Source organism: Aquila chrysaetos, chromosome 6 (genome assembly GCF_900496995.4).
Source record: "Aquila chrysaetos chrysaetos chromosome 6, bAquChr1.4, whole genome shotgun sequence".
Lineage (NCBI taxonomy): Eukaryota > Metazoa > Chordata > Aves > Accipitriformes > Accipitridae > Aquila > Aquila chrysaetos.
Genome location: NC_044009.1, coordinates 47,976,014 through 48,000,664, shown reverse-complemented (window position 1 = coordinate 48,000,664; position 24,651 = coordinate 47,976,014). Strand labels below are relative to the sequence as shown.

Sequence of the window (24,651 nt, the reverse complement as noted above, 5' to 3'; positions counted from 1 at the left end):
TGACAGGCAGAGCGATCACATGAAACAAATACCAGTTTATCTCACTGATAACTAATTTTTTCCTCTTTGGAAATACAGCGCAAACAAATGGAGTTTTATTCTACAGCGTTCTAAAACAATCTCCATAATATTTATCTGTAGCCCACTATGCATATTTATAAACGTAGCTCTTTTCAATCTTATTATACAACTAGAATTATGGTTATATTGTGATTACACACACAATTATTTATATTCATGTCTTTTATCACGAAGAATACTTGAATTTTATATATTTTTCCTTGGATAATAATAAAGAATATGTCTGTTAATGTTCATACGTTATCTTTGCAATGGAAGTGAATTATATTTGGTAACATAGTGTGAGTTCCCAACGTCCTCTTACATGGTGGGTATTTCATACAATTTAATTTTCTGGAAAAAAAATTTAAACCATTCTGAACCCTTTATAGCAAAAGAAAGCATTCTGTTGATTTTAATGGGGTGTGAACAGGGCACTGAATGAGTAAGTAAAAAGCCACTGGAGCCTGATCTAACTATTAGGGTGGGTGTAATGCATTGAGGGAAGCCACAGTGAGAGTTTTGGTGTTGTCATATGAAATTTCATTGTTTCTTCCTCTGCAGGTACACGGCTTTATTTTTTTTATACTCTGCTCTTCTCAGGAAACTGAGAATCCAGTTACCGTAAAAATGTGTTATAAAGAAAATTAATTTCAAGAAGTTTCCATAACTTCGTTGATTAGTAGTGGTAAAATTTAGTCATAATTTTGAAACAAAATGCCTTCTTACTGCTATACATGTTAGAACTGAATCCAGCTTGAGCCAATTTTTAAAGCTTGAGCACTCCAGCTTAAAACATTTTCTCTCACCCTCTGTTCCATTTTGTTAGATGATTCAGAGTTCAATCAATACTGAAGTTACACAGAAGAATTTATTCTTGCTGCATTCTGTGTTCAGTAAATATCCTAATGAGAAATTTCAGAACTTACAAAAGAGAAGGGAGTGTTAGAGGTCACCTAGTCTTATCTACTCTGTGCCTACATGTCTAGATCTTCCCTAATTACAGAGTTTATAGTTGATGGGGATGTTACAAGCCTGGCCAAGCCTATTACTCCTCGGGAGAAGAAAAAGGTGCTACCTCATGGCTAAGGGACTGCAATCACTTTGTCTCTTCTGAACACGATGTGTGGCTCAGAAAGTGGGAGTAGGAATAGGTGAAGGATCAGACATTCATGTGAAACAAACCTGGACTGAAGCAGCTTTTCACAAGTTTGACCGTATTTCTGTCTTCTGGTTTGTACCGTTCTCTGATAGCACAAATTACTGATGTACCCAGCCAGGTCTTTTCTGAAAGTCAGCATCACCAAAGGAGGTTACAGACAGAAAGACAGTTTAAGCATCTCCTGGCTAAATGTAAGGGGAGCGTGCCTAGCTGGTGAGTTGTCAGTGTCTGTCTCTGATAAATGCCCCTTCTAGTCAGGCCAAATAGGTGATTCCTAGCTAGCAGTCACGAAAAGGAAGTGAAAGAAATGTATGGTCAAGGAAGAGGGTTTTAAATGAGTATTTCTCTCTGCCTCTCCAACCCTTTCATTTGGGATTTGTTCATTTAGTTATGCTACATGTGTCATTCTCTGCAGATATTGTGTGATAAGTGGTTGTACCGGTTTTATCAAGAATTGACGTTCTTTCTTTTGTCTTTCTGTTTTCCTGGGTTTTTCTTCTGTCGTCTTTTCATCCTCCCAGGGGGAAATATATGTAGAGCTGATGAATTTTTGTGCAACAATTCCCTCTGCAAACTACATTTTTGGGTTTGTGATGGCGAGGATGACTGTGGAGATAACTCTGATGAAGTTGCTGAAATGTGTGGTATGACATTACATTTTTCAGTGCTTTTCATGTAGTAAAGCAAGAAAAGACATGTAACATGCATAAATGTGTAAGGTCATATGCGTCTAAGTTATCTTTATTTTACTTTTAGAAGATTAGCTTGAAATGGGGGACATAGTTTTCTGTTGCTATTGCTATTCATGTAATGTCAGATAAGATATTTGTGAGAAATTAATCTTTTTGTAGGAAATGCACAGATGGGAAAAAGTTACTTCTACATTGAAATATTGATCATCATTAAGCTTCCTACTTCCTTTGTTTTATTTCTGTCATATGTACTGATTCTCAAAGAGAAGTGTAATTACCCTTATCACTCAAAATAATTTTATTCCTTAAATGAAGAACTTATACTGTAAACATTGTTGAAGTGTTATTCCATTAGGTACCAGAAGTTAAAATCAAATACCATTCATATGTCAGGTACAACTCTGTTCCCGTGCCTGCTTATTGGTTTGATAAGGAGACATTAAGGAAGGTTCAAGAATGCTAGCTGGGTAACGGCTGGTTCTGTTTTTTTAATATACAGTAAAGTTTCCATGCCCTCCAACAAGGCCGTACAGATGTAGAAACAACAGGGTTTGTCTGCGACCTGAGCAGATTTGCAATGAGGTCGATGACTGTGGTGATAACTCGGATGAAGATCACTGCGGTAGGTGATATTACCTTTCAAGGCATTCAGATCAAAGAAAACAACTTGAAGGCAAACTTTGTTACAGAGATCTGCTTGTCCTTCAGTAAAGCTTAACTGGAGGTTAGTAGATCAGAATTTGAAATTGAAAGAAATTAAGCTTGAAATAACTTCCAGTTGCTTACTGCTTCATGGTCATTCCCATTTATATGTGTCTGAAATAATCTAAGAGTCTTAAATACTGATTTATTTTTCTCTTATTAATTTGTAATTATATAGATAAAATCACATATAAACCAAGACCATGCAAAAAAGATGAGTTTGCTTGTAATGATAAGAAATGTATTCCAATGGAGCTACAGTGCGATTGGTTTGATGACTGTGGAGATGGTTCAGATGAGCAAGACTGCAAAATAAGTGAGTTTGGCTGACAAGATACGTTTTTGTGATTGTAGCAGAAAAGAAATAATTAACTGAGACTTTCATCCATGCAAAACCTACTCAACAACACAGAAGTTAATTAAAGTTGGGGTTTTGTAGTGAAGAGTTAATTCTATTAGACATACCACAAGAGGAAGGCAAATTTTATAGGAATTCAAGCTGTAGTAGTTTTTAGAGTAGTTCTTGAGTTTTTCAAGTAGTTTAGCTATAAGTTGATTGTATTTTATCTTATATTTGCAACAAAATAAATTTTAGTATTAAATTCTTGATGTGAAATGAAGTATCTCAATTAAATACTGTCAGTTTATATGCATATGTAGGTAAATACTGTAATGTCATATATTTGTTTAAAATTTCCCTGATACTCTTTTAATAGAAAGATAAATTTGTTATTTGTTGTTGTTATTTTAGATCTCATTTTTAACAGTTTGAGCAAATCTATCAGCGGCTTTTTAGACATTTTGTTTATGTTTAGGTGTCGCTGAATATACATGTGAAGATAATGTGAATCCTTGTGGAGATGATGCATACTGTAATCAAACAAAAACATCCCTGCTGTGTCAGTGTAAACCTGGATTTCAGAGAAACAAGGGGAATAGACAATGTGAAGGTACAGATCTTTTCCATCATCCTTTGCTGTAAAATACTAAAGGTCAACTGCGTAGTCAATTTTCTATGCTGGAGAAGGAGATACATATCACATACTTGTTCTGCAGAGTAAAAACTATTTCACAGCTATGGGATTAAGAAATCAAGAAAAGAAACTGAAAGGATTTACAGGATATAGATTTATGCATTTTACCTGGAGAGGTTATCAAAGATTAAGATTGGTTGCGTATGTCAAAAGGTTCAGGTCAGACTATTAAATGATTTTATGATTTAAGGGGTAAATGGGTGATTTAAGGCCTAGTAGATTATTTAACTGAGCAATTGGCATTGGTGTTTAAGTTGGTATATGTCAATATTTTGAGATGCTTAAAATAATGAAGATACATAAAACAAAATTGAAATGAAAATAAATAGATTGAAAGTAAAATTCCTTAAAAAATGTAGTCTTAATATATATGATGCCACACTGGTCAGAAAAAAAGACGTAGTTGTTATAATGAAAGAGTTGATCAGAAAGATCAGATCAATCTACCTTCCCAAAGAATGGGTTGTGAGTTCATTTTCTTACTGGTGAGCAGTAACTTACAGAAAAAGTGGAGATCACTTCAGTGGGACTATCAAAGTGAATATATACTTGCATACAGAAACTTCATTGTTTGGCTCTTAAGCAAAAGGTATACGCAGGAACTTTTCCAGTGAGGAAAAATCATGTAGTTTTGACTGTACCAGAGGTAGGTATGTTGGAAATAATTGTAACAGACATTTTCATTCTCCAAGTTGATTTCAAGCTCTAATGATGGTAGGTTGATATAGGAAGGATGGAGAAATAATCTAAAAAATCTTTCTCAGATATGTTGATTGCAGCAGAAATGACATTACTGATAATTGCAGAAGGCTTCTTTTTACTGTTGCAACATATACCAATGCTTTTGAGTTCCTTTTGTTCATCTGCTTTGTTCCATGATTTTCCGAACATGTTACATACTAATGTATTAAACTATAGGTATATAAATTACAATTCTCTTCCTCATAGATATCAATGAGTGTATGGTATTTGGTGCCTGCTCCCAACACTGCAATAATATTAAGGGGTCATACAAATGTGCATGCGAGAAAAATTATAAGGAGAGGAATAACAGTTGCATAGCAAAAGGTAAGGCTATAAAAATCAAAGTAGAGAGACAGTACTAAATCATTTGTTACGTACATGGTTGGTAACACTAATGTGTTGCATATAGAACTTATTTTTAGATAAATATGTCTTGAATGGTGCACAGAAATAATTTTCAAAATCACTCAGATTTACCTTTCATTTTGGTAAGCAGTAAATTCTTATCACTTCCATGTAAATGAACATACTTAATATGAAAGTCCATTTCCAACTCCAGCTTTCTCTATTTACAAAGATATACACAAATAAGAAAAACAGCGATTCTATATTAGCAAGCATGTAAGCATTCTGGTGAAGCATTAGAAGCGTGAGAGAAGAATCAGCTCTTTCATAGAAACATGTTTTAGAACTTCAGGAATAAATTAAGTAGTATTTGGAGTTAACATGTTTTGCTTTGTCTTGTTGAGAAATCTTATACAAGTCATTTAAGTGGAGTTTTTCTAAGTATAGTCACCTAAGAATATACTCCCCATATAAATCAGCTGCCTAGATCATGGTCCAGTGAAGGTAAAGAAATATGCACACATAGATGTTATTTGTCTTTCATAAGGCAGAGGTATTGCACAAAATGGAGGTAATTGTGTAACTTTTAAATAATTTTAGAAATGAAACCAGCAATAATCCATCTGCCTGAGTGAAGTTAACATAATCTTTATGGATCTGTATCTGAATAACTGAAAGTATGATTGTAGCATCTCACCTGCACTTTAGTGAGATTTTGGTGTGAATTTGACTTACACCTACACTTGGAGTCTTCAGTGCAGAATGAGTGTTGAAGTTACAAGGTGTGGCTCCTTATATATGTCTGTGCGTAACTGGTGCACAGCTATGAGCAGTCCCCGATCCGAACCCTATGGCCAGTAAGCACATTGTGGACATACATCCTAGAACCATAACAGATTGTATCGTGTTAATTCCAGTCTTTCGTTCTTTGTAGCACACCAGTCAGTAATGCAGGTACACCTGTGCTGGGTAGTTATATGGTGATAGTCAGGTTTCTTACGTGCTTTGTTCACATTTTCTTGAGCAAACATGCTATGGGAAGATCATATTAATGAGTCATTAGTAATTTCCTCTATATGTAATGTGGACTCTATCAGGTTTTAGTATCATTGCCTATTACTGAAGATGCAGTCAGATTATGACAAGGGAACAAACAAGGTTGCTAATTGAGGATTGTGGCTTGTTATTATAGAAACACAGACATAATTCTGAGGGCTTATAATTTAAAAATCTGGGAATCATTATCCTACATCTGAATTTTTCGCAAACTTCATTTCCATTGTAATAAAGTTAATGTTTCCCTCTTTCCCTCATTGATACTTGCTTTAATGGAACTCCTCTTTCTTCTTGTATTTAGCAGGAGTGAGGGAACATGATTCTTGATATTTCATGCTCATAAGGAGGAAATGTGTTGGGCAGACATTATTATAAGTTGATTCTCTATGGATAAACGTGATATAAATTGGAAAACTAAAAAATTGCAGATGCATTCTAATGTACCCAGCAACTTTGAAACTTTCTCAAAGCTTAATGAATAGATACCAGAGAGCATTTTCTTATGAATAACATACTTTACAACATCTGAATCAAGACGGTAACTAGGTATCCATAAATACCACCCATTCACAGGTATCCGTAAATATTCACTCTGAAGTGAGGAGGTATAAGACACAATTAAACACGTTCTGTAGCAGCTTTCATCCAGTTTGCTCATGTTGCAGTCAATTTCAAAACTTCACTGCCTTCACTAAAGATAGGATCATACCATTTCTGATTTCCAATTAAGCAATTTAAAATAATGCTTATTGGCAAGTTTGTGTTCCTTTAATATATACAATTAGGACCCTCTAGACACAACATGCATATAAAAATACGTAGTGATTCCTGTAGGCTTAATGCATAATATCCCCTATTTTTCTATACTGCTTGAAGTGTTCAAATTCTTATATTACCTACTCCTTAAAATACAGTCTTAGGTGTCACAGTGTGAGCTTGGAGAGCATTGAGGTAATTTATATTGGTATCAGAGTATGAAGAGTTGTATTTATTGCCCAGATTGTGAGTGTTTTTGCAGTCTTCAACAGTCAGAAAATAATTTTAACATAAGAAATTATATCAGATGAACACCAAAAAGCTACTTGAGTGAAAAACACTGATTTTGCATTAGTTGACATTTACCTTATTTTTGTTTCATTATAATAATCCCTAGGCTCTGAAGATCAAGTTCTCTATGTTGCTAATGACACTGACATCCTGGGTTTTGCATATCCATTCAACTACAGTGATGTTCATCAGCAAATATCACATATTGAACATAATTCAAGGATAACTGGAATGGATGCATATTTTCAAGGGGACATGATTGTTTGGAGTACTCAGTTTAATCCAGGAGGGATTTTCTACAGAAAACTTCACGACAGAGAGAGAAGGCAAAGTAGCAGTGGCTTGATAGTAAGTGATCAAAATCAAAGATACATGATACCAATGTCTTTTGATTTACTTTTCTGTTCTGATTGTCTATAATAACATGTGCTGATTTAGTAAATTAAAATGTCTATCTGCAAATTATTTTATTCAAATGGTATATATGTCTACTAATGCCTTTCCATTCAAGACTGACAGACTTGGTCAAGTCTCTAAGAGAACACAACTATAGTATTTTTAAGTTTCTACAGAGAAATAACCAGTATGTTAGAGGCTTGGAAAGACTGTATACTGTCAAGATTTTTTATTTTAAGAGAGGAAAGAGAGGTTATAATAGACGCATATAAGCAACACATGGTTTAAAGAAAGGCATGAGTTTCAAATCCTTAGAAAACAGAAAATGTAGATAGGCCAAAGACAAGCTTGATTTCTATAGTGACCATATAAACAATAATATTGGCAAAGCTGTGACAAACATTTAAAAATTAGAACAATAATTATTTATTCCTTTATATGTTGAACTGCACAACATCTTCTTTTGAATAAGCATAAATGTAATTTTGCACTTTACAACAGAAATGTGGATTTTTATAACCTAGGGTGATTTCAAGTGGTCTTTACTTGAAAAGAAAATAAATGCAGATTCAGACTAATTTGGCCTAATATATTTCTACAAAATTCTCAAGGAAGCATTAGTGCTGAACTGAAGACAACAGTGTGATCTTTACATTGGTGTTTCTATAATGCTGCAAATTTAGATTTTTTATTTTATTTATTAAATGTGATAGCAGAGGAGAGTTTTTAGTTTTTTCTTGACCAGTAATAAATCAGGTTTGAAATAACACTTGTCTGGCTGTTTCCTTAAACTTAGGAGAGGTAACAGGGATGACCTTACATCACATGAATGCTTTTATATACCCAGTAGTATCAACAGCACTAGCAACAGTAGACTAATCTTTCATCTGTCATTCAACCCTTACACATCTGAAACCACTTCTAAGCACCTTTCATCCAAGGATATTTCCTTTGCAAACGAATGACATTCCTGACCTTTGATGCCAGCAGGGCAGAAAGCCTCAGGATGTAGGCACCAGTGGACACTGAAGATACCTTGTGTCTGCGATGGCATATATATGGGAAGAGGAGTTAAAAACTAACACTTCCACCTGCCCAGCAGAAAAGGGTCTGGATTTTATTGACAGAAAGTGTATGTAAAGTAGATCTAAAGTGGAAAATTATTCCTAGCATTTCTAGTAGGTCAGGTATGTCATTTGAGTTTTGGGGAAGGATACCTTGAGAACCTAAGTATGTGTTGAAGATGTGGAGTAATTCTACTATGAGGTTTTTCTCATTTAAATGTGGCAGATACCTGTGCCTAAGATATCCTGATAGACACATCTCTGTATTGAGGTCATTATTAGAAAATACCGAACTTGTAAAGTCTTGTGAAATTAAAGTGTCGGGGTTTTGTTGTTACTTTTTTTTTTTTTTTTGTTAATATGCAGATGCCTTCTGCAAGGATAAGTGTAGTCTGCTAACCCACAACCTTTCTAATGGATCTGCACTTTCTTACAGGTCCCTAAAATTGAACATAAGCTTCCTTGAGACTTCTTCATAGTCCAGAGGTTGAAATTTTCATAGCTGATTTGACTTTGTCTCCCTGTTTAAACTGATAAAGATACAATGTTCTTAGAATTACTCTTGTTTTTCTGAAATACTGAAATACTTTTTCCTTTTCGTATCTCTGTTTCACCATTATGCAAGAATACTTTGTAGTCACTTCCTCTTAATTCAAAATTATTGAAAAAATTATGTTTTTCTTTATACACAATTTTCCCCTGTCTCTTCAGTGCAGGTAGGTGCTCGTGAAGATGCTTGATCCAAGCCATACAAAGCTTTTTTACAACTCTGTATGTGGAAAATGCACAGACTGTATCTGCACATTTCATTTATATTTGTGAAGCATTTACTTCTCATTGTGCTGAACTATTCAGAATATTTTTCCCAGCGTTATCTCATTAATACTCAAATATTATTGCCTTATATATAACTGATCAGTAGGTTAATTGGTTTTATAGTGTTGCTTTAATATTGTCACTTAAATTTGGTTTTGAAAAGCTTGAGAATTCCTTAATTTTAACCCAAGTTTTTTAATGGATAAGTTTTCAAAGGTTATAATATAACTTTTACATCTAGACTTTGATATGTAAATCAGGACAGTAAACTTGAACAAAGTCACCTGCATTTTCAGGTAATTACATTAATGCAAAAATCCATCTCAACTGAAATTGCTCCATGGAATTAGCATATCAAGAGCCTTCCTCAGAGAATAGCTTTAAGTATCTCTTGTATTTTTCTGTGAAAAAGGGTTTAAGCTTGGTACAAATTAAAGCATTAAAAGAAACAGTAAATATCAACTCTTCGGAGTTTATTGGCAGATGCATTCCAATCAAGTTAAAATGGTGTAACTGAATTGGTGATAACTGGTGCAGCTGTTTACTGGCATAATCCTTGGAGAGAGATGTATAAGTTATCCGAGGTGAATATTCAACAGAGAGTGACTTGCCACTTAGACTCAAGTGCTGTTTTTCATGAAAGAGGACACAAAGCTGAGCATTAAAATAATTGTACCATATAATAGAAAGAAAAACATAGGGTTTGTAATGTATCCAGTCGGTACATTAGCAGCTTGCTCCAGCCCCGCTGTTCTGAGAGCTTAACGAGGACCCTTAACCACTCTTGTGATATATGCATGTATATACTCCCAGGGCTTGCCCCAGGGCCCAGTGACATTCCGTGCTTCGCTGTGAATGGAAACAATTTCTAGACTGTTTTCTCTAAATAGCATTAATTTATGGTTTTACCTCAAAGCTATAGCTCGGTATGGATGAAGTTTATGTAGTTAGGAGACCCTCTCTTTCTGGAATCCGCTGGTTGGGATTTTTAAATGATCCTACTTATGTAATACAAATGGTGGTTTGGTGAAGCATTGCACCTACTGGGCTGCTCATCTGTCGAGGAAAATTTTCTGTTTCGGCGAGTAAAAGTCTAAACGTTTTCTAGTATTATTGTTTCTCATTTATTTTTACTGTTCTAATAATATATCATTAGATAATGTATTATTTTTAATGAAGATATTTTAAGCAACAATAAATCATTGGTTTACTTTATTCCACAGCAATGCCATACCAAAAACATCTGTAAATAGAGAAAATAGTGTTCACGTGTGCGTATGATATAAATTAGATTTGTAATTTGGTCTTCCTGTGTTAAAATGCTAAGCATTGCGAGGTGATGGGTTCCTGCTGCATGTGTAACACGTTTTCTCCAGTCAAACTCAACTTTAGGGGTTGAAAATTTTTCTGTAATCTACCATTATATCAAAATGGTTTCCAAATTCAAACTATTACTGCAGCTTCTTTTTTTTTTTCTTTGTTTTTCTTTTTTCTTTTTTTTTTTCTTTTTTTTTTTTTTTTAATTCTTTACCTTTAAAACAGGTTTCATGATAGGCAGCAGTTCTGATCAAAAGTCATAAAGCTGACATGGTCTGTAGTTGTGCAGAGACTACCATAATATAAAAGGCGATTAGGCTTCAAACCCCAATTTTTCTAATAAGTTGTAGTACGTTATATTTAGCATCAAAGTGGGCTAAAATAACTATAGAAAATATTAATGTGATTTTGTTCCTGTATTTTCATCCTTATTCTGTATGCAGAATCATTCTTCAAAATTAACATAATCCAAATAAGCTATTAGGTAAAAGCTCATTTACGGTAAGTAATTTTCCTAGACAGTATGAAAAGATGCCTAAGACATCAGAAACACGATGTAGCTAGGCTGAAACTTAATGAACACAACTGAGAATTACACAGCCGTAGCATCAGCTAGTGTTTTTTATTCTCTTCTTTTAATCTCCTACACCAGATGGTTGCTTTCCATTTCTTCTGGTTATCTCCTTATTCATTTGATCTTTAATATGCACCCCAGCATTACTGAAATTTCACTTCTCCTGTGTAGTTGAGAAGAACGAGGAAGGGTCAGTGTTAGTAAGCAACCCAACCTTGTTCCAGAATCTTTTTAAGATGTTCCTTTGTCTCATCTGCTTCTACTCCCAGCTTTTTGGGAACTCTCTCTCACTCTGCATGGTAACTCCCATCATGTGCTTACCAGGTTCCAAAAAAAGCAGTCTTACTGTAAAGAGCGGTTCTTGAACAGTTCAAAGAAAGGCAAGGGACTGTGCTGTCCATGATAGCTGCTCTCCTTTTAAAAGAATATTTGGTTCCAGCCTTGTAGGCCAGTGCCATTAACCCTTGCAGTCTCCAAAGTAGTAACTAGAGATCTCCAGGTACGAGCAGCTTCTTGACACAAGTGCCTGAATATTACCCAGAATTAAAAGGAGTTTGGACAAAAAATACAATGACCGTTATCTACAAATGCCCACATTTTGGGGTGTCTTGTCCTTTACATGAATGTTGCTTGGATAATGTAACAAAGAAAAGAAGAGGTTGTTGCATGCAAATGGTACATTTCTTGAAAAAAAAAGTTTGGTTTTGTGGTATTTCTGGAAGCGTGTGCTGGCAGTATCATTCTTTCATAACAAAGAATTATGATACATTATTTTGTTTAACTTTAAAAAAATGGCTGTGACCTGGTTTTAAAGAGATACTGTTTTGTAAATGCAGTGATTGTTTTTGCTGCTTTAATACTAATCTAAATAGAAACTCAGGGTTCTGTATATCTTTAGAACATGCATTCTATGACATTTTTGCAGAATTAAAGGTTTATGAACGATGAACTATCTAAATTCACCCTTGCGGTCCTATTATTTCACCTAGAGAATGAAATGACCTTTATTTTATGATGAAAATAGTCTACAAATGTCTTGTGGTATTACAGAACTCTGACATCTGAGGAAAACAAGTTATTTTAGGATTTTCTTTCCTGATTTTTAGTTACGTAGCTTAGTAGCATTCCATTACTGCATTTTTCAAGGAATAGACATTTTTTGTTTATATTTTAACTTGATGTCATTATAGGTAAACAGGCCAACTATTGCATATTTATTTAGCTCATGCAGGTCTTGAATTTTTTATGATATGCTGCATTCATGTTAGAAGTGGTTGGGTAGTCCTGTTTTACAGATTTCACTCCTCTCTGCAGTAATTCTAGTAAACTTTTGAGAAACATTCATACATATCTCCTATTTGCAATATGAATTTCTATCCTTAGGACCATTTCTTAGCATCTAGGACTTAATGATAATTGTGAAATCATGCCAGAGGTACTACAGTTTATAATTTCCAAGTTATAATCAGCCAATCCTCTTTTATATGTGAAGCTGAACATTCTACTAACTCTAGTTTTAATCGGTGGTGGAACACAGGAACAGTTAACAGCAAGGGAAGAGAAACATTTTAAAAATTTCCTTACAATTGCATACTAGTATTGGTCAGAAAAGGGAGGTAATTTTATGCAGTTTTCTAAATGCAGTGATTTTATTTATCCTTGGCAGCCTGCTGAGCAGCTGGATCTCAGGATGGTCTCAAGCACCATTTTCACTGAGGGCTTTGGGGTGGGACATCGTACCATAGTTCTGCATGGAGTATAATAGCTGTTTAATCTTAATTCTTCCTTTTCCTTTCCTTTTGAATTACCGTATGTAACATTTATTTGTTTCAGTATCAATAGTTCAAGTAGTTCGTGCCTTTTTCTTAAAGTAGGTAGCTTTAGAGTTGAGAAAATGGTTTTGAACCATTGACTTGTTCGTCTGCATTGAATAGGACTGTCAGCAGATCACTTAGATCTTATCTCCCACAGGTGGAATTTATGTCTTTCCAATGCAGTGTTTTTAAATATTTCACCATATTAAACATAAAAGTTACTTAACTGTAAAAAGTTACATAAATCTGTGACTATGCAGCTACTGTGGAAGATAATTTCCATAAATCTAACATTAACATCTGTTCCTTTTAGTGTCCAGAATTCAAAAGACCTAGGGGCATTGCTGTTGACTGGGTTGCTGGAAATATCTACTGGACTGATCATTCCAGAATGCATTGGTTCAGCTACTATACAACTCATTGGACTAGTCTGAGATACTCCATCAATGTAGGTCAATTGAATGGACCTAACTGTACAAGACTCCTTACAAGCATGGCAGGAGAACCATATGCAATTGCTGTAAATCCTAAAAAGGGGTATGTATGTTTCAACATTACTCTGTTTTGGTAATTCAAACAAAAATGCAAAGTAGAGTAAGAGAAATAAAATGATGTCTACAAATGTCTAAACTTTTCTGAGTCATTTATTCCTCTGCTCAATTTACCTGTGTGTAAATCAGGATCAGTTATCTCCCATCTTTCAGGTAGGTTGAAAGGCTCATAATAATTTCATATCAGTGAAGCGTTTTGTGGTTCTGTTCAGGCATCCAGCTTATTTTTTGTGTTTAATACTTTTAGGATGATGTACTGGACAGTTATTGGGGATCGCTCTCACATAGAGGAATCATCTATGGATGGTACTCTGAGAAGAATATTGGTTCAAAAGAATTTACAAAGACCTACAGGTACACAGCTTATCCATTTTTCCTAATTACATGGCACTTGCTAACAGTATAGATTTGTTGGCTGAATTCCAGTTTCTAAGTTTGAAAAAATATATATATACTTTTAAAAATATGTATTCTGGTTATTCTTACACAGTTACTAATCAAATTCTTAGTTCTGTTTTCAAATGATACATCTTAATATGACTTAAACTTTCGTAACAAAGCTTAACATGATGTTTTTACAAAGCAGTACCAAAGGGCTATATATAATCAGTTAAAATATGTTTTGTTCAATAACACTGAACAAGCAAAATTAATTAAGGGAACACCAGTTAGTGGTGAGAAACAGTTTTTAAGAATGCATGTGAAATCTCACAGCCTATTCTAGTTACTTTCCTGAGTACACTGCAAAATAGTATAAAACAAGGTTTAGGTATTCAAAGAAGCAACAACTTCATTATCTCAGTATTTTACAGAACTATTTTGAAGCTTGAGAGTACATGTTGAGATCTTGTGAATTACCATTATGACTCCATTGGCAGGAGAAAAGTAATTTTTATGACAAAGGAAATGATAAATCCAGAATGAAATGTGTGTCTCTTAAATAGCAGCATCCTGTCTTGCAATCACAAATGATTTGTTCATGACCCATTTTCTCATGCAATATTTGATGTTTCTCCAGGCTTACAATGATAATTTGTTATTATTGCATTGCAAATTAGGGGTTGTCCAACTTTGGTACGCATATGTATTGAACCATAAGCTTCTTTCAAGAGGATGCTATCTGAATATCTAAGTGTCTCAGAAGCTGCCACTATGACAGCAACAAGTAATAATATTTTAACAGACTGTTAAATCCCATACTAAGGTGGCCTTATGGTGTTGCATATGCAAATTACATTCATCCCTTAAAGGAAACACTCTGTTGACATGATTAGGTTGAAATATAGCAACTTAAGAAATTTCATATGTGATAAGGAAAGCTTTGAGGCGAGGAAGCTTATGCTCCTTAGGTAAGTAAGAAGCACAATAGTAATAATAATAAAAAATACATAGTCAGTAGTAAATACGGTAAGAAGCTTCTGATTATTCAGACTGAAAGATGACAGAATTTTATGTTTAGCAGACTTGTTACATATTCTTTGCTGAACTTCCTATATAAAACATTGTGAACATATCAGGTATACAAATCATTAGATTTAGTTCTAATTGCTATAATTGTGCTTTTTTGTCAGGTTGATTGCCAGGGTTATGTCCTATGGAGCCAGTGACCACTTCCCTGGTCATTAAAGGGCATTTAAGACACACACCCCCTTTTTTTTTTTGGCCATCAGTATTGGATTAGTGAATTTATTGAATTTTTTAGGTAGCAATAGCAAACTTAACTGAAAATGCAAGTGTTTACTTCTTCCCTGACCGGAAGCAGAACTGCAAGAGCTTTTCTTCGTAAGATTTTCCTTGATATATTTTATATAGAAAAGTTCGTTATAAACATTTAACCAGACCTCTGTCTCCTTACAAGGATGAATAAAATGAAAATTAAGAAAATTAGCAGAATTACCAAAAATGAGCAGACTTTGCAAAGAGAGAATTTCACATATGCCTTACCACGGTATTGTATTTTCCTGTATCTACTGCCTGAAAACACTTTTGTGGCATCCTTCTGTGCTTTTCTTCCTTTACTTCATGGTAGAAAGTAGACATTTATGGAGTCTTTTATATTTCTGTCAGATATTTCACACGGATCCATGTCTTTGTAGAGGGAACGCAAAGAAAGAGTCCAAGCCTTTAATATTTCCTCCCAAATGAGACTTTACTACGATTGTTTAGGTGAAGTTTTTGCTAAACATCTGTGTTCCACTGCTCTTAAATTTATTACTAAATTAGCCTTTCCTATTTCAAGTAAGACACAGTGAGAGTTTGAGCACTTGGGCTTGACTTCACAGGATTTACATAACAATGACTATCACAGGAGTGCTGTATAAGTACTTTTTTACATTGTGTTATCTCTGGTACTGTGAAAGATACATTGAGAGTGTTATTTATTTATTATTTGATATTTAACTATTCTTATTAGAATGCAAAGAATGATTTAACGCTGGAGAGTGGGGACTGCTTCTAAAATATTCCCCCTTACAGGTACCATGTATCACACAGAGTTGACACACTGTGATTATCTTTTACCAGAAATGATTCTCTTTAGCTGTATGCTGCCTGAATACCTGTGTTTCTTTTAAAGAGTGTTTTTTTTAATGGAGTTGCAAATGTAAACATATTTCACTGGTCCTTGTGTCAGACTTCCTCCACTTCCTCTCATCTATCTGTACCCGATTAATTTATGACCTTAAGAGGAGTATTTTTCCTGTTATGTATAATTTCTTTTGATGTCTTTTTTCTGACTTACCTGCTTACATAAATAGGAAGAAAAATACTTTTTCCCAATCTTATTAAAAATACACTACAACTTTGAAAGCTCAGAATTAAATTACTTTATGGTTCAAATATTTTTTTCAGGCTGAAGCTTTTGACATGACCTAAAATGGCATATTAATCATTTAATCATTCTCTATGAAACATGGACTGCTTGATTAAACTGTTTAGTTATTGCCTAGAGGCTGGGTAGTCACAATGTTACCTATCTTTTATTCTCATTTGTGCTCTCAATCACTCACTCCTGTGTTTTCTTTTCATATATATATGCAAATATATACATCTGTCAGTATTGCTGTTTAAGTCTTGCAGCACTAATGTAATTAAAATAATCTGAGTTTTAATTCTGTAATAATTACTGCATGTGAAGTATTGGTGATAAAAAAAAGAATGCAATTATATACTTGTGGAAGCAGTATAGGTTAGGAAGACTCTGTGAAATCTGAATGCCTTGTTTTTAACACGTGGTCACACTCGTGCTACTGCTTAGAAGTCTATTGACATAACAAATTTTTGTTGGTAGAACAAATTACAGGATTAGATTCTGTATTTAATTCCCACCTGGTATATATCCCTACCTGCTGAGGATAATGGGTTTCAAAAGGTACCGACCTTGGAAGAGTAAGTTAAAGAAAGTAAAAAACCACAGTTGCCTCAAGGGGAAGGTTTAAGCGGAAGGTGTTAATACTTTATTCTCCGTGGTTTTCAGTTGTGTTTTTTCATTGTCATGATGTTTTGTGTTCACAAGAATATGAATGATATAAAAATGTACGGTTACATAAAAATATTAACTTTTTTTCAGGTTTTATATACCTGTTTGAACTTTATTTTCTTTCTAGGTCTCGTAGTTGATCATTTCAGTCAGCGTTTGTTCTGGGCTGATTTTGAATTATCTGTTATTGGCAGTGTTCTTTTTGATGGTTCCGATTCAGTTGTGTCTGTGAGCACTAAACAAGGTATGGAGAGCTTTTATATAACATCATTTCTATTTTATTTTATTTGGCTGAAGTGTCACTATTCAGAGAAACTATCTAAGCAAAAACCAGTGATTATTACATAACATTCATTGCTTTTGTTACATAATACTTCAGATATCTAAACAAATAAATATTTAAGATAATTTTAGCTTTAAGATAATCTGATAAATTTACTTTAAGGGAACAAAGATTCAGCAGTATGTGCAAATCTCCAAGTTTGTTATCTAATCATTAGCTTAGGTGTTATCAAATAACACTGTGATTAATTTTTATGCTTGGCCTCACTTGGACTTACATAGCACCTTGACTAGTTAGAAATTAGAGCTGTCTGCATTGCACAGGAATTGTATAGTTTATAGAACAGTTGACCTGAATCAGTTCTGGAAAAATAATGGGTTTGGCTTTCAGGTCAGTAAGTAATCACAGAATACTGCTAACAGAATGTGAATGAGGAAAGTTCCTTTCATAAGAAAAGAGATTCTGGTTAAGCAACCTTTGTTTTTATAGAATTGCATGTTGGCTTTTTAACAATTTGATAATATATGTAACAATTTATGAAATTTGGGTAGAAAAGAGAGGAAACACATAAAAAAAATTAAAAATTTAAAGCAGGCTTTTTGGGAGGATTGCTTAGTGGGCAGTTGGCAGTGGAGTTTCATCAGGAGGATATTACATCTCATGCTGCTTAGTGTTTTAACCAGTGATATGGAATTCACGAGGGGGTTCTGGAAGATACTAGGAAAAATCTCCCATAATCCAAATTGAGCAGGACCAGATTTAAATAATCTTATTCTGGTTTAATAGCATTTTATTTCACAACTTGGATCAATATACATGGAAACAGTCATCTCAAGAAGGATCACTTTGAGTGTAGGGATCCAACTACAACCTCCTGTAACACTGAACCGAACCATGCAGATGCCTGATGAGATTTTAGAAGACAGTAACTCCTCCACATAACTTTGCTTGCACCTCCTTTGGTTATAGTATTTCATGGTGGCTAGGCTGTAATCTATCACAAAATACATACTTGGTGCTTGTTCTCAGTGCTTGTGGCTGGTACAAAGACTGACAGTATCTTAGATTGTGTTTTAATGTGTCTCAATAGTCATTTGTATTTTAAGAATAAATGTGAGGTTATTCTTCAAGGGAAAAAAAAAAGATGCAAGAGTGCTACAGAATAGAAGGCATGTAAGTTTATGACTTTCAAAATATTTTATAGTGTGGAAGGGCTATACTACACTGTGCTAAGTGCAGCAAATTTGGGATTTATAAATGGGAAAGTGGAATGTAGAGGCTTTGTTGCTTTCATACATAGCATTTAATACTGAAATACAAGATCACTAAAGCAATGTTACCTTTTGTCTCCTGTTGACATTTGTAACAACCATGGAAAAAATAGAGAGATAGGACCGAAGGAAAATTGGAAGAGTTTAGAAATTGCTTTGCAATGAGACTAAAAACTTCAACCCATTTAATTAAACAAGCATAAAATAATGAATTAGATTCATAAATGTTTTTATTGGAATAAAATACTGAGTGCCAAGTATTGACAGAGTGGAAAAACAGTAGGAACAAATAAAGGCTGATAATTAAAACTAAATAAATACAAGCAAAATATAAAACCATTTTTACAGTAATTGGACATAATAGTAGGAACAAGGTGTCGCAAGGAATGAGGCTCTGTTTCTTTATGGCTTCAAATCAAGAAGAGATGCATCTCTGGCAAAGAAGTTTTAGTCCGACGCTATTGCCTTGTTACGTGGGTAAATGTGTGAAATTCTACGGCCAGTTGTGCATAGGAAGTCTGACTATGTGATCTAATTGGCACTCGTAGCTCATAAGAATGAGGAATTGGTAGAGTCTTAACATTTTATTTTTCATTAATTTTCTGTAATTATGAATTAAAATAAGTGTAGTATGAAAGCTAGCATTTCAAATATGTTAAGAAGGAGCTGAAGAAATGTTTTGTCAGAATAGTTTCTTTTAGGTACAGCAAAATAATCTGTTTCTTCCTTATCACATACTTCTAGTTAAAGTGTTGTACCTAAGTATGGTCTAATTAGCTAGCTGTTACTGTAGGGTTTCCCTACCTTTCAATAATCAACCAGTTTCTGAGGCTGAATTCTGTGGAAAGCTAATAGAAAGCTCGAGACTTTAGTTGAGTGTGGGAAGAGTTCCTTTTAAGAAGATTGCTTTTTTTAAAGGCAATCTTTGTGGATACAAAACAAGCTGACTGAATAATAATGTGTTTAGGTGGTAGTTGCAGTAATGCAATTGAAGTTGTTATTAAAACAAAAATGATTATTATTTGAATATGAATATGTATTTGTATTTATTATTCATTTTTATTTAAGGTTTACTGCATCCACATAGAATTGACATTTTTGAGGATTACATATATGGAGCAGGTCCTAAAAATGGTGCATTTAGAGTACACAAATTTGGCAGGAGCCTCGTAGAATATCTAAGCGTGGATGTTGATAAAGCAAAAAGTGCCTTGATTTTTCATCGCTACAAACAAATGGACTGTGAGTAAGCATAATTACTTTAAGCTCAATATTGCGCAAGTTCACTTCAGAGGGGAAAAAAAAGTAACCAAGCTATATAAATATAAAACAGAGCCTGATTGTACAAACTGAAAATAGATTTAGTCATATTCCTTTATATAAGTTTGATTTAGATTTTTTGATGCATTCTCTCATTTGAAAGGACATTGGACAAATGCTTGCCTTGTGTACCTGCACTGTAAATGAGGTATAAAAAAACTAGAAGATAGCTGAATACAAATACCTCTAGGCACAACCAGATGAGGTTTTTTACTGCATATTACCAATACATTTTTTGTTACTGGAAGAAATTCTATCCTAGTGTGAGTCTTGAACTGCCATTTGAATGAGTGTGTTTACTGACTTCAGGCTGTTGATATGCTGGAAACTGGAAGTGTATCAGAATTGTTATATCTGATTATTTATTTTTTCCTAGTTCTAGAACACAATGTAATTCTAAAAAAAACACAACAAACAATAGTTTTAATATTTTGTCTTTTTAAACAGTGCCTAATCCATGCTTGGACCTGACATGTGAATTCATTTGTTTACTCAACCCTTCTGGTGCAACATGTGCTTGTCCAGAAGGAAAATCATTGGTGAATGGAACATGCATTGATCAGAGCCTCTTAGGTAGGTATTGAAAACAGCATGAGAACCAGAAAATAAACAACTAGTCAGTTTTTGTCATTGCAGAAGGCTAGGCTGTCTGTGAGTCAAGAGTTTTGTGATGTTGTTCGGAATACATATTACTTATCTGAAATGGAAATGAAATATGTATAAGCAAAATCCCTGATTCAAAAAACCTGTTTATCTTCATCAAAATGAAAAATGAGCTTTCAGCTGAACTGATACAAGGTGATATTTAAGAGTGAATGTGTATATATATTGACCAAAAGAAGTTTGAAAAGCTGTGAAGCGTTTTGGATTCCAAATTAAACATTAGCCAATTAAACATAGCATTTTTAGGAGAAAAAAATAACCTTAAAGACCATCAAGAAACACTTCTGCTTAGACTGCAGCAATAGTCAAAAGGCTTTAAGAGCAACATAGCAAATAATAATGACTTCAAAGTAACAGGCAAAAAAAGAAAAAAGCAACTGGAATATTTTTATCTAAAATTATGTCTTTCGGTAACATCTATGATGACTAATATCAAGACACAGGAAAACAGACTTCATAGTAAAAGAGCTACTAAGTTCTTGCTATATTTTAGAGGAAAAAAAGTCGTCTTTTCCATAGAAAAAGATTATTAAGTACTCTAAAACTATTCCCACTCTAATTGAGGCCAAACCTAAGGTGGTCAGACTGCTGGAATGAATTCTTAGCCAGCTTGAATTTTAAAAGGTTCTAAAAATCATAGAATAGGATTTCTTATGTGTATGAGAAGTCAGAATATATTAGGATGTTTTTCTAATGTTTAATTCCAGGCTCAGAAGCGTAAGTGATACATATTTTGGTGAGATCCTCAGTACTTAAAATGCTCAATTTAGCAATTAAATTAATTTACCTGAAATGTCATCATTCTGTGGAGAAAATCTCACTTATTTGTACTGCCTAGTCTTTAAATATTCAATTAACACAACTGTGTTTTAGTGGTTTATGATGTGGTATTAATGAAGCTATCCTGTCTAGCAGCATTTCTCTTTCTGTATCAAGAAATTTAAGAATAATTTAGAGAGTAAAACAATATTAGAAAACTTGTCCTAGATAACAAACCCCTTCATGTTTTTTGCTTATGTAGGAGTACATTGTACGCAATGCGTTTACAGTACCAACTTTTGTATGTACTACACCATGCTCTAGCAAAAATACAGTAAATGAGAGCTTTATTACTGTACACCCTTGCCTGAATACCTATGAATGTGTATTTATATAACAGTTATACAACTATAAAGTAGCTTACAGCTGTTTTACAACAGTTTCCACTGTTAGGGGAGAAGTGATGTCACCGAAGTAGATGTAATACAAGCCGTTAGTGTACGGTACAAGGTTTCTAACTCTTGAGACCAATCACTCTAAACAGCCTTTGTCTTCAGAGAGCATCCACCCTCCCTGCTCCTCCAAGTGTCAGCTCTTCGTTCATCTGGGATGGATACTTGTCAAGATTTTCTGCTGATGCAGTACCACCTAAAAATTATTTCAAATGACCCATAGTTACTACTTAGGTGTTGAAGAAAGGACAAATAAAAGAATATTGCTTTTCACTGGTGATTGGTAGTCATTTGAACCCATAATTTCAGTAATGCTATGGTTTTACTAGTGGGGCAAAGGACTATGCCATGGTAGAGTTTTCAGCAAGGTATGTTTTTATTAGAGAAAGATCGGAAGACGCTTTTAAATTATTTCACTGCTGGTTGTAAAAGTTTATGGATAGACAGAAAATGCCTAGAGAAGCATTTTTAATATATTGATAATTTTCAGTACCTTCCCACAACTGCAATATCTGTTATGCCTTTTTGAAGGATTGCTGAATAAGTGTTTCTTAGTTTTCTGATTACAATTATATTTCAAGTACTGTCTAGCATAGACTTGTTTGTAAATTTTTTCTTGTATGTCATTTTTGTAATAGTAGATTGCAGGTTTTATAGCCTCACAGATTATAAATTATGAATTGAAACAAACCTCAGTATCATAGCACACTAACTAGTGTATGTTTTTGCACTATTTTGACTTTTTAAGAAAAGTATGAAGTGGATGTTAAATGTTTGTCTCATGCTGACGCTCCACTTAGGCTTCCAAGGATCAGCAGAGATTCCTGGAAAGATCAGAGTTGACCTCAAGATCAGCATCTTGAATTAATATAGGTTTATAATTAATGGCCGGCTGACAACACACTTGCCCTTAATAGGTTGCTAATAGCCTGCAAACAAAAGACAAGTCAAGTTCTAAACCAGGTTCTTTTCCTTTAAGAAGTTATACAGTATGGAATAAAAAAAAAAAAAAATATATAGGAGCCGTAGTCTTTGTTTCCTTTTCTGATGAAGAGCCAGAAAATGTATATGAAATATTCCAAACCATGTACGTTCAGCTTGTTTAATTCTAGCATTATATTGTCTTCATTGTCTCAGAGCATTTTTGGCACAGTTATAGATGTCAGTAACCCAAAACAGCAATTCCTGCCTTATGTGGTTGTCAAAACCCGTATATTGTAGAAGAGTGACCTGACGTTAATCTAAAGGGAAGTTCTGTGGTCATATTTTTTTGTTTGTCTGCAATAAAATCCTGATTCAAAGTCAGTTGAAATATATTTGGTGGTCTTCTAGTTTGTCCCTAAAAGAATGAAATCCAGAAGATTTTAATTTGAGACATGAGTATCAGTGAAACACTTTTTAACTGATGTATTCATTTGGTTTTGTTACTGGTTTGATCACAATGCAATAGTTGTATAGAAGATAGGTTACAATGATTTACGTACATTATATTTTATGTGTTCAAAAATACACTACCACTAATTTACAGATCTGAAAACTCAACTTTTTAAGTCTCTTAGTGGACATCATTCATGTAGCAATAGAATTGAGTTGTACTGATTGTTTTGTACTTGTACAGTAGCTTTTTCAAGTCAGGTAAGAAGTCTCTTAGTTTCGCAAATTAGTAATAATTGTGAATATCAAGAACTAGTGTGACTAAACTGTACTTTTTGAATAATATATAATTCAAGTTAACAATAGTAAACAGTAGCGTATTGAACATTCATAATACTTTTTACTGTCTTTAAGTGTTTTGGGTCTTTTAAAATGTAGTAAGGAAGCTAGTAGTAGATTTCCATGACTTGACAGAGTCAAAATGGGACAGCCATCTCCAGTTCCCATCCACCTTGAATAGTTCCCCCAGGAGAGTCTGTGTTTGAAGAATCTGTTTTCACAATGCGTATGTCTCTATCCTTGTGAAAAGTGCCTTCCAACAAATAATGATTATTTTCAACGTTATCATGGCCTTCTTCATTTTGGTAGTTTTTGGCATGACTATTGTAAAGATGCCTTGCACACTTTGTACAATTTCTTGTTAGTCTGTCTACCTTACGGCTGGTGACTGGGAGGTAATCTCAGTCTTGGTCTGTTTCTTGTGACTATATCCCCAAATCTGACTCCAATTCTTGTTCATTGGATTGTTGGCGGGAGGCGTTTCACAAAAGAAAATTGAGCTAAGTCTTGAAATTCTGCATAATATTACTACTGGCTTGATCCATTGAGTTGGTTTTTATTCAGAAATCCTACATGAGGAATTCTAAATATTGAATCCTCAGTGGCTTTCTGTAAGACTGAATCCAGATTGCTTCAGACAGCTGTTTCACCAGCATCTCACACAACTGATGAGAAACAGCTTTTGGGTTTGATTTGGCTTTTTCAAGCCAGAGTTATTACAACATATGTGTGTTGTATCATTCAGAATGTTTTAATAACAAAATGGAAGCAAGTTCATGTGTGTTCTTAGATAAGTTTCCATCTCATTTCTCCCCAGATGACAATGATTGATAGAGCACAGTTCTTTTGTGGTTTATTTATTGACTATAGCAGGCCTGACTTTTTTGGTTTAGAAGCTACCCTTTAGTTTTCCAATGGGTAGAGTACCACTTCATTTTCCTAAAAGAGACCGCTGGATTTGCATCCATTACGTTTATTGTATCTAATTGTCTGTAGCACGAGGAAGCTAAGAACGTACCAAGAGGATGAAAATAGAGAGACTTGCACTGGAGGAAGACAGTGTGTACCACAGGTGAATGAGCAAGAGTAATGAACACTTCCAAGGGTTCCATATTCTGGAGCTTCACGTTTATCACTTTCATTTTAAGAAGGCAATATTTGTGCTCTCTTGACTGGATGAAAAGCCTGAGAAAAATTACAAAGACTCAGATCTGACATTGCTTCCGAACAGAGATGAAACATTTAATTCATCATGGTGTTTCCTTCAGCGTATTTCTGTGGGGACTTGCCCACTGCACACGTACATTGCAGGCAGACCGAGTGCTTTGGCTGGGCATG

At 34.3% G+C, this 24,651-nt stretch overlaps 1 protein-coding gene across 8 annotated transcripts in view; it reads left to right on the top strand.

Annotated features, from left to right (window-relative positions):
- The window catches only part of LRP1B (LDL receptor related protein 1B), a 759,343-nt gene that overhangs the window by 691,038 nt on the left and 43,654 nt on the right, over positions 1-24,651 (top strand). For 7 of the 8 annotated variants that reach the window (XM_030018329.2, XM_030018325.2, XM_030018333.2 and 4 more), the window contains 11 exons: positions 1,744-1,866; positions 2,414-2,536; positions 2,795-2,932; positions 3,432-3,566; positions 4,599-4,718; positions 6,949-7,190; positions 13,137-13,360; positions 13,622-13,728; positions 16,980-17,096; positions 19,475-19,648; positions 20,174-20,299. In XM_030018329.2, coding sequence (XP_029874189.1) covers positions 1,744-1,866; positions 2,414-2,536; positions 2,795-2,932; positions 3,432-3,566; positions 4,599-4,718; positions 6,949-7,190; positions 13,137-13,360; positions 13,622-13,728; positions 16,980-17,096; positions 19,475-19,648; positions 20,174-20,299 — 1,629 coding nt within the window. Of the gene's footprint in view, positions 1-1,743; positions 1,867-2,413; positions 2,537-2,794; positions 2,933-3,431; positions 3,567-4,598; positions 4,719-6,948; positions 7,191-13,136; positions 13,361-13,621; positions 13,729-16,979; positions 17,097-19,474; positions 19,653-20,173; positions 20,300-24,651 lie in introns of those variants that run through there. The other variant, XM_030018332.2, reaches the window with a different exon arrangement.